At 41.4% G+C, this 12,428-nt stretch overlaps 1 protein-coding gene across 1 annotated transcript; it reads right to left on the reverse strand.

Moving 5' to 3' along the window:
* Positions 1–1,398: 1,398 nt before the first annotated feature.
* ATP5PB (ATP synthase peripheral stalk-membrane subunit b) lies at positions 1,399–12,361 on the reverse strand. Its single transcript, XM_083172807.1, has 7 exons — positions 12,204–12,361; positions 9,340–9,376; positions 8,002–8,147; positions 6,008–6,171; positions 3,553–3,678; positions 1,975–2,154; positions 1,399–1,551 (listed from the first exon to the last, which is right to left on the reverse strand). The coding sequence occupies exons 1-7, from the start codon at positions 12,229–12,231 to the stop codon at positions 1,480–1,482; spliced, it is 753 nt and encodes a 250-aa protein (XP_083028933.1). The 5' UTR covers positions 12,232–12,361; the 3' UTR covers positions 1,399–1,479.
* Positions 12,362–12,428: the final 67 nt, after the last annotated feature.

The raw sequence follows: 12,428 nt of genomic DNA on the forward strand, positions 1-12,428 counted from the left end.
AATAATTCCCAGTTTCCTTACTAAAGCTGCAGCCTGTCTAGATGCCACGAAACCAAATAATCTAAACAAAAGCTACTTTTGCATGAATGCCTCTCAGTAAACAGTCACGCGAGAGTCGGTTCACCTTTCTTGAAGTGGGCAGGGCTATGGACAACTTTAAGTACACCTGGCCCAGGCCAACCACCCCTACGGCTGAAAACACCAGGACTACCCATCATGGTGATCATGGAGCTGTGAGGGGTAGCACCAGGTCCAGCCTATGTAGCAACACTTCCCCCATACTTGAATGTGCTCCCCACTTTCTCAAAACCACCTGTACAGCTCTCATGAGACCAGGACTTTGATGATTCTATGAAAATTATTTCTAAATTTGAATATCCCAGCTTTGAAATTTATTGGTAATTGACTACAGCATATTTCCCATTCTTAGTTATAAACTTTGAATTAAGGCAGGAAATCACTGTGAATCTGCATTGTATAGACTGCCTTCTCACCATTTGCTTACTTAATTGGTGACCTTTTGTTGTTGGAGGAAGGCTAGGGGGGTGGGGGTGCCCAGGAGGCAGCATCCCTGGTGACATTTTAGTCCCTGAGGAGTGTGTCCTTATTGAGCTCTTGTGCTCCGTCCGGCTCCCGCTTCACCTGCCATGCAGGGCCCTCCTGGGCAATATTACAAGTATGTAATGCCGCCTGCCTCCCTGAGCTCTCCTGGGCTATTTTAAATGTATGTAATACCACCTTCCACGCTGAGACATCTGAGACCTGCTGGGCTATATTACAAGTATGTAATTCCACCTGAGTCCTCCTCGGCTATATTAAATGTATGTAATGCCACCTTCCCTTGATATTTTTTGTAGCAGCGCTGCTTGTACCGTACCTCGACCTTGCCCATTCCCCTGATTGTCTCAATTCTTTTAATCTCCTGCTCCCCCCGCCACCCACACGCCCCATACAAATAGACCGCACCCCATGTTGTTGGCTCTTTAGCTTGGCTACAGATATTTTTCGGCTCTTTACCTCTGACCGGTTGGCCACCCCTGATCTAGCGCATAGCTGTATGTGTGATGTATATCTGTACTGCCATTATTGCTCGTTCTGACAACCCTTAGTATTACAGTAGGTGCATTATTTTTAATGTCTGTAATGCGCCTCGAGTCCTTTTGGAGAAAGTGCGCTATATAAATTAAACTTACTAAGTAGATGTGAGGAAGTGTGTGTGTGGGGGGGGGACACACATTAAAAAGGAGGCAAAAAGTTACTAAACACCTCAGTCTACTATAGTTTAATATAATTTTATCTCTCTCATTTAGAAGGTTTGTCCAAATAATTTAAACTAGCCCCATCAGCCTGGCTAGCATTTTTTACTTTTATACACAAAAGACAATAAAGACAGTAGAATCAGAGTGTATAGAAATATGTATTTAAGAGGTCTGCACGATACAGTCGAACAGTTCCGGGTCCATAGCTGCAACTTAAGTCTTAAGGGCTTGCTTGTATGGTCTTGGATAGAAGCTTCAGGTCAGATATACATTTGGCGATACTCTCTTTTTGCTAGAAAATAAGCAAACATTGATTTACAAGTCAGAATAAAAATAATTACGCTAACGTGCAAAAATGTATTTAGTCTCCAAACTCTATTCTTTTCCCCCACTAGAGCTTATGATCTAATTGGTTTGTCCCAAGCCAACTAGCAAATACTCTCTCTGCAAATACCACTGCAGCATTCTATCCACCTGCAGGAATATGAAGTTCCAGGCTCAGATACCGTGTTATGGAGGGGATAGGGATTTAAAATCATTTCTTTGACTGTTACAGGGAACCAGTGGCATATATGGCAAAGAGACTACCAGGCTATCTGATAATAGAGTTCTAACTGTATAATAAAGCCATACATTTCTTTCAATAGACAGAGAGACCAAAGTAAAGTTTCTTGTAAATGAAAAACACATAATACCGCTTGATGTATTCTATTACCTGCTGTGCCGAAATACTTTGCACCACATTCTTTTCTACCCAGTTGATCATATGTTCCTGCTCCTTGTTGCGCAGAAGATTCTGCATAGCCACTTGGTAGTCTAGACGCTTTTTAACTTCATTATAAACAGTCAGCAGCCTCTCTCTGTAGTTGATTTCCAGAAGCATAGTCACATTGTTCTGCAAAAAAAATCTATTACCGAAGGATGAAAGGGTGTATCCATTCATGAACAAATAGATTCTCATACAGTGACCTCAAAGTGATTTCCAAATTGAAACAGGACAATGAGGGCCCATACACATTATGCAATATTGTACATGATTGTAGCGATTTAGTTCGGGTCAGTACAATATTGTATAACGTGTACACAAGATCGGTCGTAAATTCCACTCTCATGAGACACATATATATATATATATATATATATATATATATATATATATATATATATATATATACACATACATACATATCCGTATAGAGAGCACTCACCAGTCTTCAGATAAGATGCAAATAAAAGGCTTTAATACATCACCAAGGTTTCATGCAAATGGTCGACGTTTCGAGCCTCGCTGGGCTCTTTGTCAAGACGCACAGACAGGATGGGTCACAGCCCCAGAAGTGTGTGAGTGTATGTATGTATGTATGTATGTATGTATGTATGTATGTATGTATGTATGTATGTATATATATATATATATATATATATATATATATATATATATATATATATATATATATATATATATATATATATATATATATATATATATATATATATATATATATATATATATATATATATATATATATATATACATACATACATACATATATACATACATACATATACACACAGGGGGCCCAGCACTCACTACAACAAACTAACTCACCTTAGCATTAAAATAATCAATTAAATAAATAATGGGGTTTTAGTTCATGAATTGATCAATGCATTTAAGCTTGCAGCCCATCACCAAGGGACCCCATTTCACTGCAAGTCCTACACTAACAACTTAGGAACCTGGCCACTGCTTACACATCATAGCTAAAATGAACATGTGTTTTTTTCTTGGGTTAAAGCTCAACTGCCAAGTGCCTTATGGCTTTTAAAGGTGAGACCATCCCAAACACAGCACCTGAAATAGTGTTAAAAGGGCAGCTGTCACAGGTTTCAGGTAAATGAGCTTATCTAGGGTGCATGAGAAAGCTATGATCACAGTAACAGAGGTTAATTAAAAATCAACCCAAATATATACAAGTTTGTTATAGTGAGTGCTGGGCCCCCTGTGTTTGTATTTACTAGAGTGTGTGGTCACAGGCCACCGCACCCCAACCTGTGAAGTGGGTGCTGTTTGCACCCAATTCGTAGGACTGGCGAGTGTGATTGATAGAGATATATAGATATATATCTATCATATTATGCCCTCTATGGCAGTCGGGGATTCGTTGGACTCATCTTCTGTATTTTAACGACATTAGCAGAGCAATAACCCCATTTGCTCTCCAGAGCTGAAACAGAAGCTTTAGCATCTCTCCCAAGACAATTTACATGCAAACTTCATACAGAAACATACCCTCTTAGCATCAAACAGGTAGTGTCGCCCTTCAGCTCGCCACTGTTCTTTCTTTTCTTCATCAATTGCATTTTGTATGTCTTGAATAGCAGATTCTTTTACAGCTTCAGCTTTTGCAACTTTCTCCTGGAAAACAGAACATCATTTTTTTTTATATGTAAGTAGTAACATCTATCAGCCTGTCTCAGGTCAGTCTGTCTCAGTCTGTGGCAGGTCTATCACCAGGTATACATCAGCAAGACTTAACGGCTGAAATTTAATAGGATGAGAGATTCAGACAGTGAGAGATTTGGTAAGAAATCTTCAGGTTTTTTAAAGGGGCAATCATTTACACTGCAAAACCAGTTTGTGTGTCAAAGATTGCCACTTTAAAAACCCTGGAGATTTCTTACCAAATCTCTCACTGTCCGATTCTCTCATCCTATTACATTTCACCCAATATGTACGCCAACCAGTTAACAATGGTATAGTAATGGGTTTGTAAAAGGACAGCCAGGAGCTGGTTGGTTGGCACTTTACATCTCCCCAAGACTTACTTCAGAGACCTCTTTTTGAGAGACACAAAACAGATAACACAGGATCATACTGCGGTGGTGAATTATCTGGAAAATAGACAGGCTGCCAAAAGACTCACAACACTGGATACGATCAGTCTGTTATCAGTTTAATGAGGTCAACATATCAGCTTAACACTAGTTTAAAAATCAATGAGATTTGTGATATGGGGCTTGGTTATGCCACCACATACAGCATTGTCAATTGGCAGTTGCTTGTCTGAAACTTTAGGTAAAGGCTGCTAAGAAATCCTTCCCTTTCTGCAATCAAGCAGACTAAAAAGAAAGCCACTTTTAGATTCCATACACACTAATACTGATTGCTGCATAGGCCATCATCGAACTTGAAGCAGCTCAAAAGGCAGGAGCAGGCTCTCTTACTATAAGCTCCTACGATTGTGGCTGTGCCTCTAAGCAGTCATTTGCACTGACATGTCCGCAACGCAACCATAACGTCCACAGAGCCGCCGCCCAGGAATAACAATCATTTCCTACATTTCTAATAAAGGGGCAGATTTATTAAGCTCGGTGAAGTGATAACTTGTCTGGTTTTTATCACTGGCCAATCAGCTTCTAACTGTGAAGTTACAGGCTTAGTTTGAAAAATGACAGGTAGGAGCTGATTGGCCGGTGAAAAAAAAAAAAAAACAACCAGACACTATCACTTTACCGAGCTTAATAAATCTACCCCAAAGTCTCCTAACCGATACCTTGTCTTTTATATATTTTAGTAATCTAGCATTTATATTTAAAATCAATCTGGATAAACTGTACTTCCTATCTCTCTTTTCTTGTCCTAAAGATAACTGGAGAGTTCCAGTAATTCCTCAAAGTGAAAGCTGCCGTTCATCCATTTTTTGATCTATTCATTGCCAATCAAAGATCAAGTGCTTAATGGTAATTTGACATTTTGTCAGTAATTGCATATATGGGCTATAGCGCGTATTTTACCAGACATTGCAGACCCGAAAACTAGTGGGTCTCCCGGGACGTGCTCTGCAGCAGCCTTTCCTGTGTTGGAGGGAGCTGTCTGGCGAGCAGCTGTAGCCGGGAACAGGAGAGCAGTGGTGTCTGTCGAGCAACTGTAGCTGGCGGCCAGGAGCAGGAGAGAAATGGTACCTGGCAGCCGGGGACAGAGAGCAGCAGTAGCCAGTGTGCTGAGGTAGCCAGCAGCAGGGGACAGGAGAGCTGAGGTAGCCGGCAACAGGGGACAGGTAAGCATGCAGCTGGGGCCATTGGATGCCAGACCTGCCTCCTCTCCCCACCCTCTACTCATCACCTCACCCCCCATCACCCCTCTCTGTTTGTCCCCTCAGTTTTCTCTCAACCCTACCTAGAGAGGTATGCAATCCTCTGCCACTATTCCCGATAGGGGAAATAGCGGCGTGGTCCTATGCAATGCTGTCTTTACGACAGTATTGAAGAGGGATCACGTCAAAACGAGCCAGACTTTAGAAGCCATCGGGCCCGCTCTGCCGATTACAGCCGAGTATTGTCGTGATCCTGTCTGCAGATCGACAATCCACGGCCATTTACGCCCACAATTCGCTGATTTAATGTCCCACCTGCTGATTTGCTGTCGGGCAAAAACACCAAATGTGCCAGGGTCACGGCTGTCGGGAGGAATAGACAGCCATGATCCGGGATTGCATATCCACGCCCAGTCTCTTTCCTCTTTCACACTCTCCCCATCACCTTTTCTTTCTCCTCTTTTTCTCTCTCCCATGCTCACACGGAGTTACGATTACTGTGTACTGTATTTTATTTTGCCAACTACTAATGAGTACGGCTGGTATAAGTAGGGCATGTGGGATGAAAACATCTAAAATTGTCAATTTAACAAGAAGCAAATATGAAAAGTTTGTAGTGCTAACAATACACAGAAAGAAAGGATCACTTACTTCGTTAAGCTTGTCGAGGAACTCCGCCATTCCAGGACCAAACTTCTTGACAGCATAGATAATAACAGTTCCCATAGAAAGCATTGCAATAGTTTCATGGTTTATAACATATAATTCTTTAGACAGGAGGTAGACCAGGAGACCAGTACCAAACATGTATGGACCTGTAAATACACATAAAAACATTTTAGAAAAACAATTGATCTAGAATTTATGTGCTTCATTTATACATGATGTGGATACTTAGAAGTTGTTGGAAGTTTGATAAACTGCATCTCCTGTAAAGGGGACAATAGGAATTTAACCTTTTATTATTTCACACATGATCGGTCAATTTTTGGTAAAAAAAAAAAGCTGTACTACTACAGTGCTCAATAGACAATTGCGTAAAAACTACTAGTAGTAGTTCCCCTCCGTTCCTACTTATCCTGTTGTTTTTCGTTCGTCCACCCACCTATTTTTAGTATGTTAACTCTTATGAGTAGGGTCCTCCTGCCTCACGTACTCACCCTACCTCTTTACCTCACCTGTCCTCCTTTCCTGTTCTTCTCTTCCTCTGCTTCAGTCTCCTCGACAATTTTGACACCTACTTCTGAACTGATGCTGATTTTATTTCTACCAGCTATACCCCTATTTATACTGTATTTTTAAACACACCCTGTACGTTACCTTGTCATTTGTTTGCTATGTACGGCGATGCGGACACTTGGCGGCGCCTTATAAATAAACGTACTACTACTACTACTAGTAGTAGTAGTAAACTGCCTATGAGAGCTGCATGATTTATGTTCAGCAGAAGATCGATTTTTTTTTTGCATTTAAATAACCCCATAAACGTCATACTTCACCATCACAAGGTTTACGATTAGGAAAGGCAAAGTGCGCTGAGTGCAGCAGAGCCACCAGGCACCTGGCCCGAAGCATGGTGAGTGAAACAAACCATGCAAGCACTAATTGGCAGGTCCATTTACTCAGATCTACAAGTTGACACCAAAACACAACAAACAAAACAAACAAAACTGATGTCTACCTTGTCATGTTCACCATCCCAGGTCAACCTTTTGGGGTCGACCCACCAGGACCTGTTCCGCTATTAACATGCATTGTTTCTATTCTATTGCTGGCTGCAGTATCACTTGCAACCAGTGTTCCCTCTAAGCTGTGCGCGCGCACACACAACTCGACGAGCGTGCGCACATACATTACAACAGAGCGCACAAACAGCAGTGTCCCCTTTTTGCAGTTGTGGACTCAATGTATGTTTGTTTCACCCATTAACTATATTGTGTGCTGTGTTTTGAATGGTTAAATGTTTAATATTGTTTTGAAGTAAAGTTAACACAAATGCTGAGCGTCATTTTCCAGTTATATATAAGTGACACACAAAAATTTTAATTTCCTTCCACAGTTGCACAGCCAAAATCTTTTGCCGCACACAGCCTTTGTAAAATTATAGGGAACATTGCTTGCAACGGCAGAGCCCTCTGCATACCAGGAGAGCAGCTCAGCCTGCAGAGGCACATATACAGATTTGCGATGATGGTACCAACAAATCAGTAATTTATGCCATCAGATGGAAAGCAGTCAGCATTCCTACTTGAATGTTAGCTTTTGCCCAAATTCGAATTTCATTACCAATGGCAAAAGAGCAATAGCTAGAACAACCAAATCTGAATTAGGCCCTACAGTACATGTGAACTAAGATGCAGATTTGAGGAAAAAAAAAAGTGCACAGAACTGAAATCATGGCACAAAAAAGTATAGGTGCAGGACGACATGTAGGTCTTTACCATTTTTCTCTTTAGACTTCTATTAAATGATTTATGGATTATTGGCTACCGTAGTAAAGCCAGTCACATGACACATTGAGCATTTTTCACCATAGTTAAAAAGATGGACAATTTAGAAGTTAAAAAAAATAAAAAGGAGGAGGGGTTGTGTGTGCAGTTACAGCTTTATATTAAATTACAAATGTGCCTGGCAAGGTTTCTGACCTGTGACTCCTGTTTTGGGATAAAGAAACTGAAAGAACTCTTCAGGAATCAACCCATGGCGAACTTTTCCTGGCTTCTCTGGTAGAGGAGGAACAGGGGCCAAGGCAGGCTGCCCGGTGTGAAAAGACCTGCTTGTATTCACAACACTAATATAGAACAGAAAAGAAAAACAAAAATCTGTACATTTATCAGATAACAAATACAAAGTGCATGATCACAACACATCCAAAAACTAGTGCCAATGGTTTTTGTAATGCTTTTATCTGCATTCATTTTTACATAGTTTGTACGTCCTGGTTATTAAGTTTTTATTTTATATATGCAAAAAACATCTGCATTATACATGCTGATTTTTTTTGACATGTACTACACCATGGGCCTAATTTGATATAGTTGAACATTCTTAGGATTATAAACATTTTGGATAATCTGTAAGCATTGAATTCAGATGGTGCATGGAGACATTTTCTATTAATTTAACATTCTACCAGGATTGAGAATAATAGGAAGCACTTTCTTACAACTTTTATTTACACAATAAATTGAATCTGCAGTGTATGTAGTATGATGAGATTTGTTTTCCTGTTCCATGCAGAACCATACCTCATAATAACATTGGTGGGTTATTTTGAGTGAGTACTGTCCAGATTATGGGGCCCATTTAATAATATTTGCGGCTATTTTCCCGAAAACACCCATTAAGTACCCCACAGCATATATCACGGAGGGACCATCGCAAGAATCTCTGATACCTGCTGCTATCCCCTCTGCCCCGCCAGCGGCTGCATCCCTCATACATTTCTATGGGGGATGCGATGCTGCCCGATGTATCAATATCAGGCAGAATCACACCTAGCCCATTGTAGCCTATGATAGACAACACTGGCGGTGGGGGCAGTGTGATCAGATCACCATGTACGGTTAGTACATGCGCAGACCACTGGCATGGGCTAATTTTGGAGCCTATATCCCTGCTTCTGCAGGTAAATACATCCTGCTGATAGGATTGCATATTGCAATGCGTTCCTGGGTGGTAGATTCCAGAAAGAACGCATTGCATATGCGATCCTATAGTAAAAGGGCCCCTATGAGTCGGTTACATTTTTGTTTGTATAGCAGTGGTTGTTATCTGAGAATCAGGAGGTTCTGTATTTTGCAAGAGTGGTACATAATTAGGGTTTTCATCATGAATCCAGTTTCCTGATTTAAGGTTATGGGCTGACTGACTGCATTATGTTCCTGTGGTGTGAGCATTCCTACTATGGCAATTAGTAGATGTAACTACTGCTGTGATGGCCTTACTATGACAATTAGCAAAGACTTTGCTACTGTACTTACCCAACTGTGAGAGGAGCAGATTTCTTTAAAGTAGAGGCTGCAAACAAAAGAAAAGCATTAGAAACGTCATAGAATACCGCTACATATCTACTGTAACTTTCTCAATACGGCTACGGGATATACGGTTATCTCTTGCCATATTCACTATACACACATGCACTAACTTGCTATTAACAAAAAGGGACAAAAACACTTCTCAATGGCAAAACCAAGTTCCGTGTTAAGATAGTCATTCTCCCTATTTCACAAGGCCCCATTTGGCCACTGCTATCTCCAGGGTTCTCTGATGAAGACTTCACCCTTCACAAAGTTTCCATAGAAACTTATAGGAGCTGCGCTTGCATTGTAAAACATGGAACCAAAGCAGATCTCTAGAAAATGTGATTCAGAGCACCACATATATTAAAGATCCTTAGTATGTGAGGAAATCATTAAAATCTCCCCCCAGGTCATACACAGAAGGGATCAGGACTGCAGTGAAGCAGTAAAATGTTAAATTTGGCCAAACAAAATACCCTTTATAATGAAGATTAAGAAGTTTGTACCAAGTGGAGAGTTTTCTGTAGAACATAAACACCTGTCAGAAATGGACTAGAATGCAAGTACTTGCTGTAACCTTCAAGTTATCTAATAAGGTCATTGGTAAATGTACTAATATTGCCTTCCAACTGCCATCTGATTCATATTTGGAAACATCTCATATGATTATGGCAGAACATTTTGTAGCTATGTAGACATAAGGCAAATCTAACTTGTATAAAAGCAACAGCTGCAAGGTTGTCATTAGTATTCCGTAAACCAGGTTAAACAATACAAAAAAGTTCACCCAAAATACATATGTAGAATCACAGGTGCTGTTGCAGCTGTTCAGAGGGGTGTGGTGGGCACCTCTAGATAGGTAAACAGTGTTATTTCATAAATATTCTGGGGAAAAAAATTAATCGAACCAATAAATACAATCTATTGTATCTCCCGGTCACATGACCGCTGTTTGGACATGTCAGATTAAGGATTTATTTTTCAGAATACATATTTATGAAATAACAATGTCATAATTTTGAAAGTCATTTCAAATTGATTTTGTCAGCTGACTGCACACCTACATCAGATGATTTAGTTTAGATGGTTATATAGAGAAGACCCCTGAGACTCCGTTACTATTCAGCTCCTGAAGAAGTTGTGGGACTTGAACACCGAAACGCATTGAGATTTTGAGCACTTTTCACCACTCCAGCTCAGTTGTAACTTTCAGAGGCCCTTCACCCACCATCTTGAATTACTGCTTTTGGCGAGGACATCTTGCTAATTTATGACCTTTACTAACGGACATCCACCATCATTGGGTAAATGCTAGCCTCCTGCTGGGCAATTGACAATACACCTTTCAGACATTGTACTCAGTCAGTGTTATCTGCAGAAGGGGTCTACTATGCATTATTTTAGTATTTGGCCATAGAGTGGTAAATAATTGACCATTTCTAATAAGAAGTTACATACCACGTAATATTGTTTTTAACTAATTAGATGTTCAATATTGCTTATTCTATGTAAGAATAACTATCCTGTTTTTAGGTCTTGATACAGTTTTTGCACTAATGCTTATTCATAACAAATGAAACCGGGCGCTGCTCTATCCCCCTTTCTACTTGTACACTTATGTTGCATTCCGCGTGCATAATAAATGAAACCGGGCGCTGCTCTATCCCCCTTGTACACTTATGTTGCATTGTGCATTCCAACATGCTAAATATAGATGTGTGTGAGACTGCCATCTCTTAGCAGCAAGTGAAACTACATCTACTAGCTGCTTAAGTATTTTGCATCGAGCAGACTTACTAGTAATGCAATATAAAGCATACTGACAGCCAGTTTTAGAACTTTAATCATAACATGTTTCAAATAGTACCGTCCATGGTACTTGTGTAGTTTCACGGCGCCACCGCGCGCACAGTCTGTGTCTGAAACTTGGCAGCCTGCCAGAGGCTCTGTTTAACTGTGCGCGTGCCGCTCTAGCTGTTCTCAGCGCAGCGCGTGGCTGCTTTCCTTATGTAAGCTACGTTATCAGCATGTAAGCGTCTAAATTGCCGGGGTGTCCAGTTTACGTGCCCCCATTGTCAGCGGTGCGCAGGACTGCCTATTTCACTGTGGAACTACAAGTACCACAGTGACCTGTCAGCGCTGGGCAGCGTGCGCTGCTGCCCAGCGCTACGCTGATAACGTAGCTTACATAAGTATAGCAGCTGCGCTGAGAACAGCTAGAGCGGCATGCGCACAGTTAAACATAGCCTCTGGCACGCTGCCAAGTTTCAGACACAGACTGTGCACGTGGTGGCGCCGTGAAACTACACAAGTACCCCGTCCACATACTGTGGTCATAAACCTTTCCGTTGCAATATTAACATGTCTGTATGCCCTGTCCAACATAAGTTTACCTACTCATGATTTCAACATTATAATACAGATCATAAATATATCCACTTTTAAGAGAAATATGGAGAGTCCCTACAGTGACATTGAAGTATCAGTCCTCGGTGTTTGCCCCCAACTGATACAAAAGACGTGCTGCCCTGCTAATGCATACAGGTAGGGCAGATATATATGCTGTACATGCAGAACCGTACAGGAGTCCCCGCACAGGGAGAACATGCAGCACTATTATGAGCACCTACTTCGTACATGTAAAATAGTACAGTAGAGCACACGTGAATGAATAGGAGACGCAACGCAAGAAGAGGAGGACAGTCGGTTTGCTGACCCTAGGTTCCGAGGCAAGGGCGCTCCATGAGGACACTGCCGGCTGCAAAGGCCTATGCCTACAAGGTGAAGCCCGCATGCGGCAGGCACAATTTCCCTCAGTCACTCACCCGAGATGATGGCGACCCTGGACAGCATGATGCCGGTCTGTTGTGTGCTGGGGTTCTGCAAATATCAGGCAGCCTCCACCGGTCACTCCGGTGCCCTCAGTGTCCCTGACAGCAACCCAAGAACCAAGATGGCGCTAGACACGCCCACTCCTACGTAGCGTGCGTGATAACGCCAGTAACAGGCGAAGGGCGTAGCGCATGTCGTCTCGGCCATCTTAAGTGAGG

Source organism: Crinia signifera, chromosome 2 (genome assembly GCF_055691185.1).
Source record: "Crinia signifera chromosome 2, ASM5569118v1, whole genome shotgun sequence".
NCBI classification, from domain to species: Eukaryota; Metazoa; Chordata; class Amphibia; order Anura; family Myobatrachidae; genus Crinia; species Crinia signifera.

Excerpts from the sequence above, each read along its gene's own strand:
- ATP5PB (XM_083172807.1), bottom strand. The coding sequence starts at position 12,231 with ATGCTGTCCAGGGTCGCCATCATCTCGG. Across the intron at positions 3,679-6,007 it reads TCCTCGACAAGCTTAACGAA|GAGAAAGTTGCAAAAGCTGA; the intron begins GTAAGTGATCCT and ends TCTGTTTTCCAG. Across the intron at positions 2,155-3,552 it reads ACCTGTTTGATGCTAAGAGG|AACAATGTGACTATGCTTCT; the intron begins GTATGTTTCTGT and ends TTTTTTTTGCAG.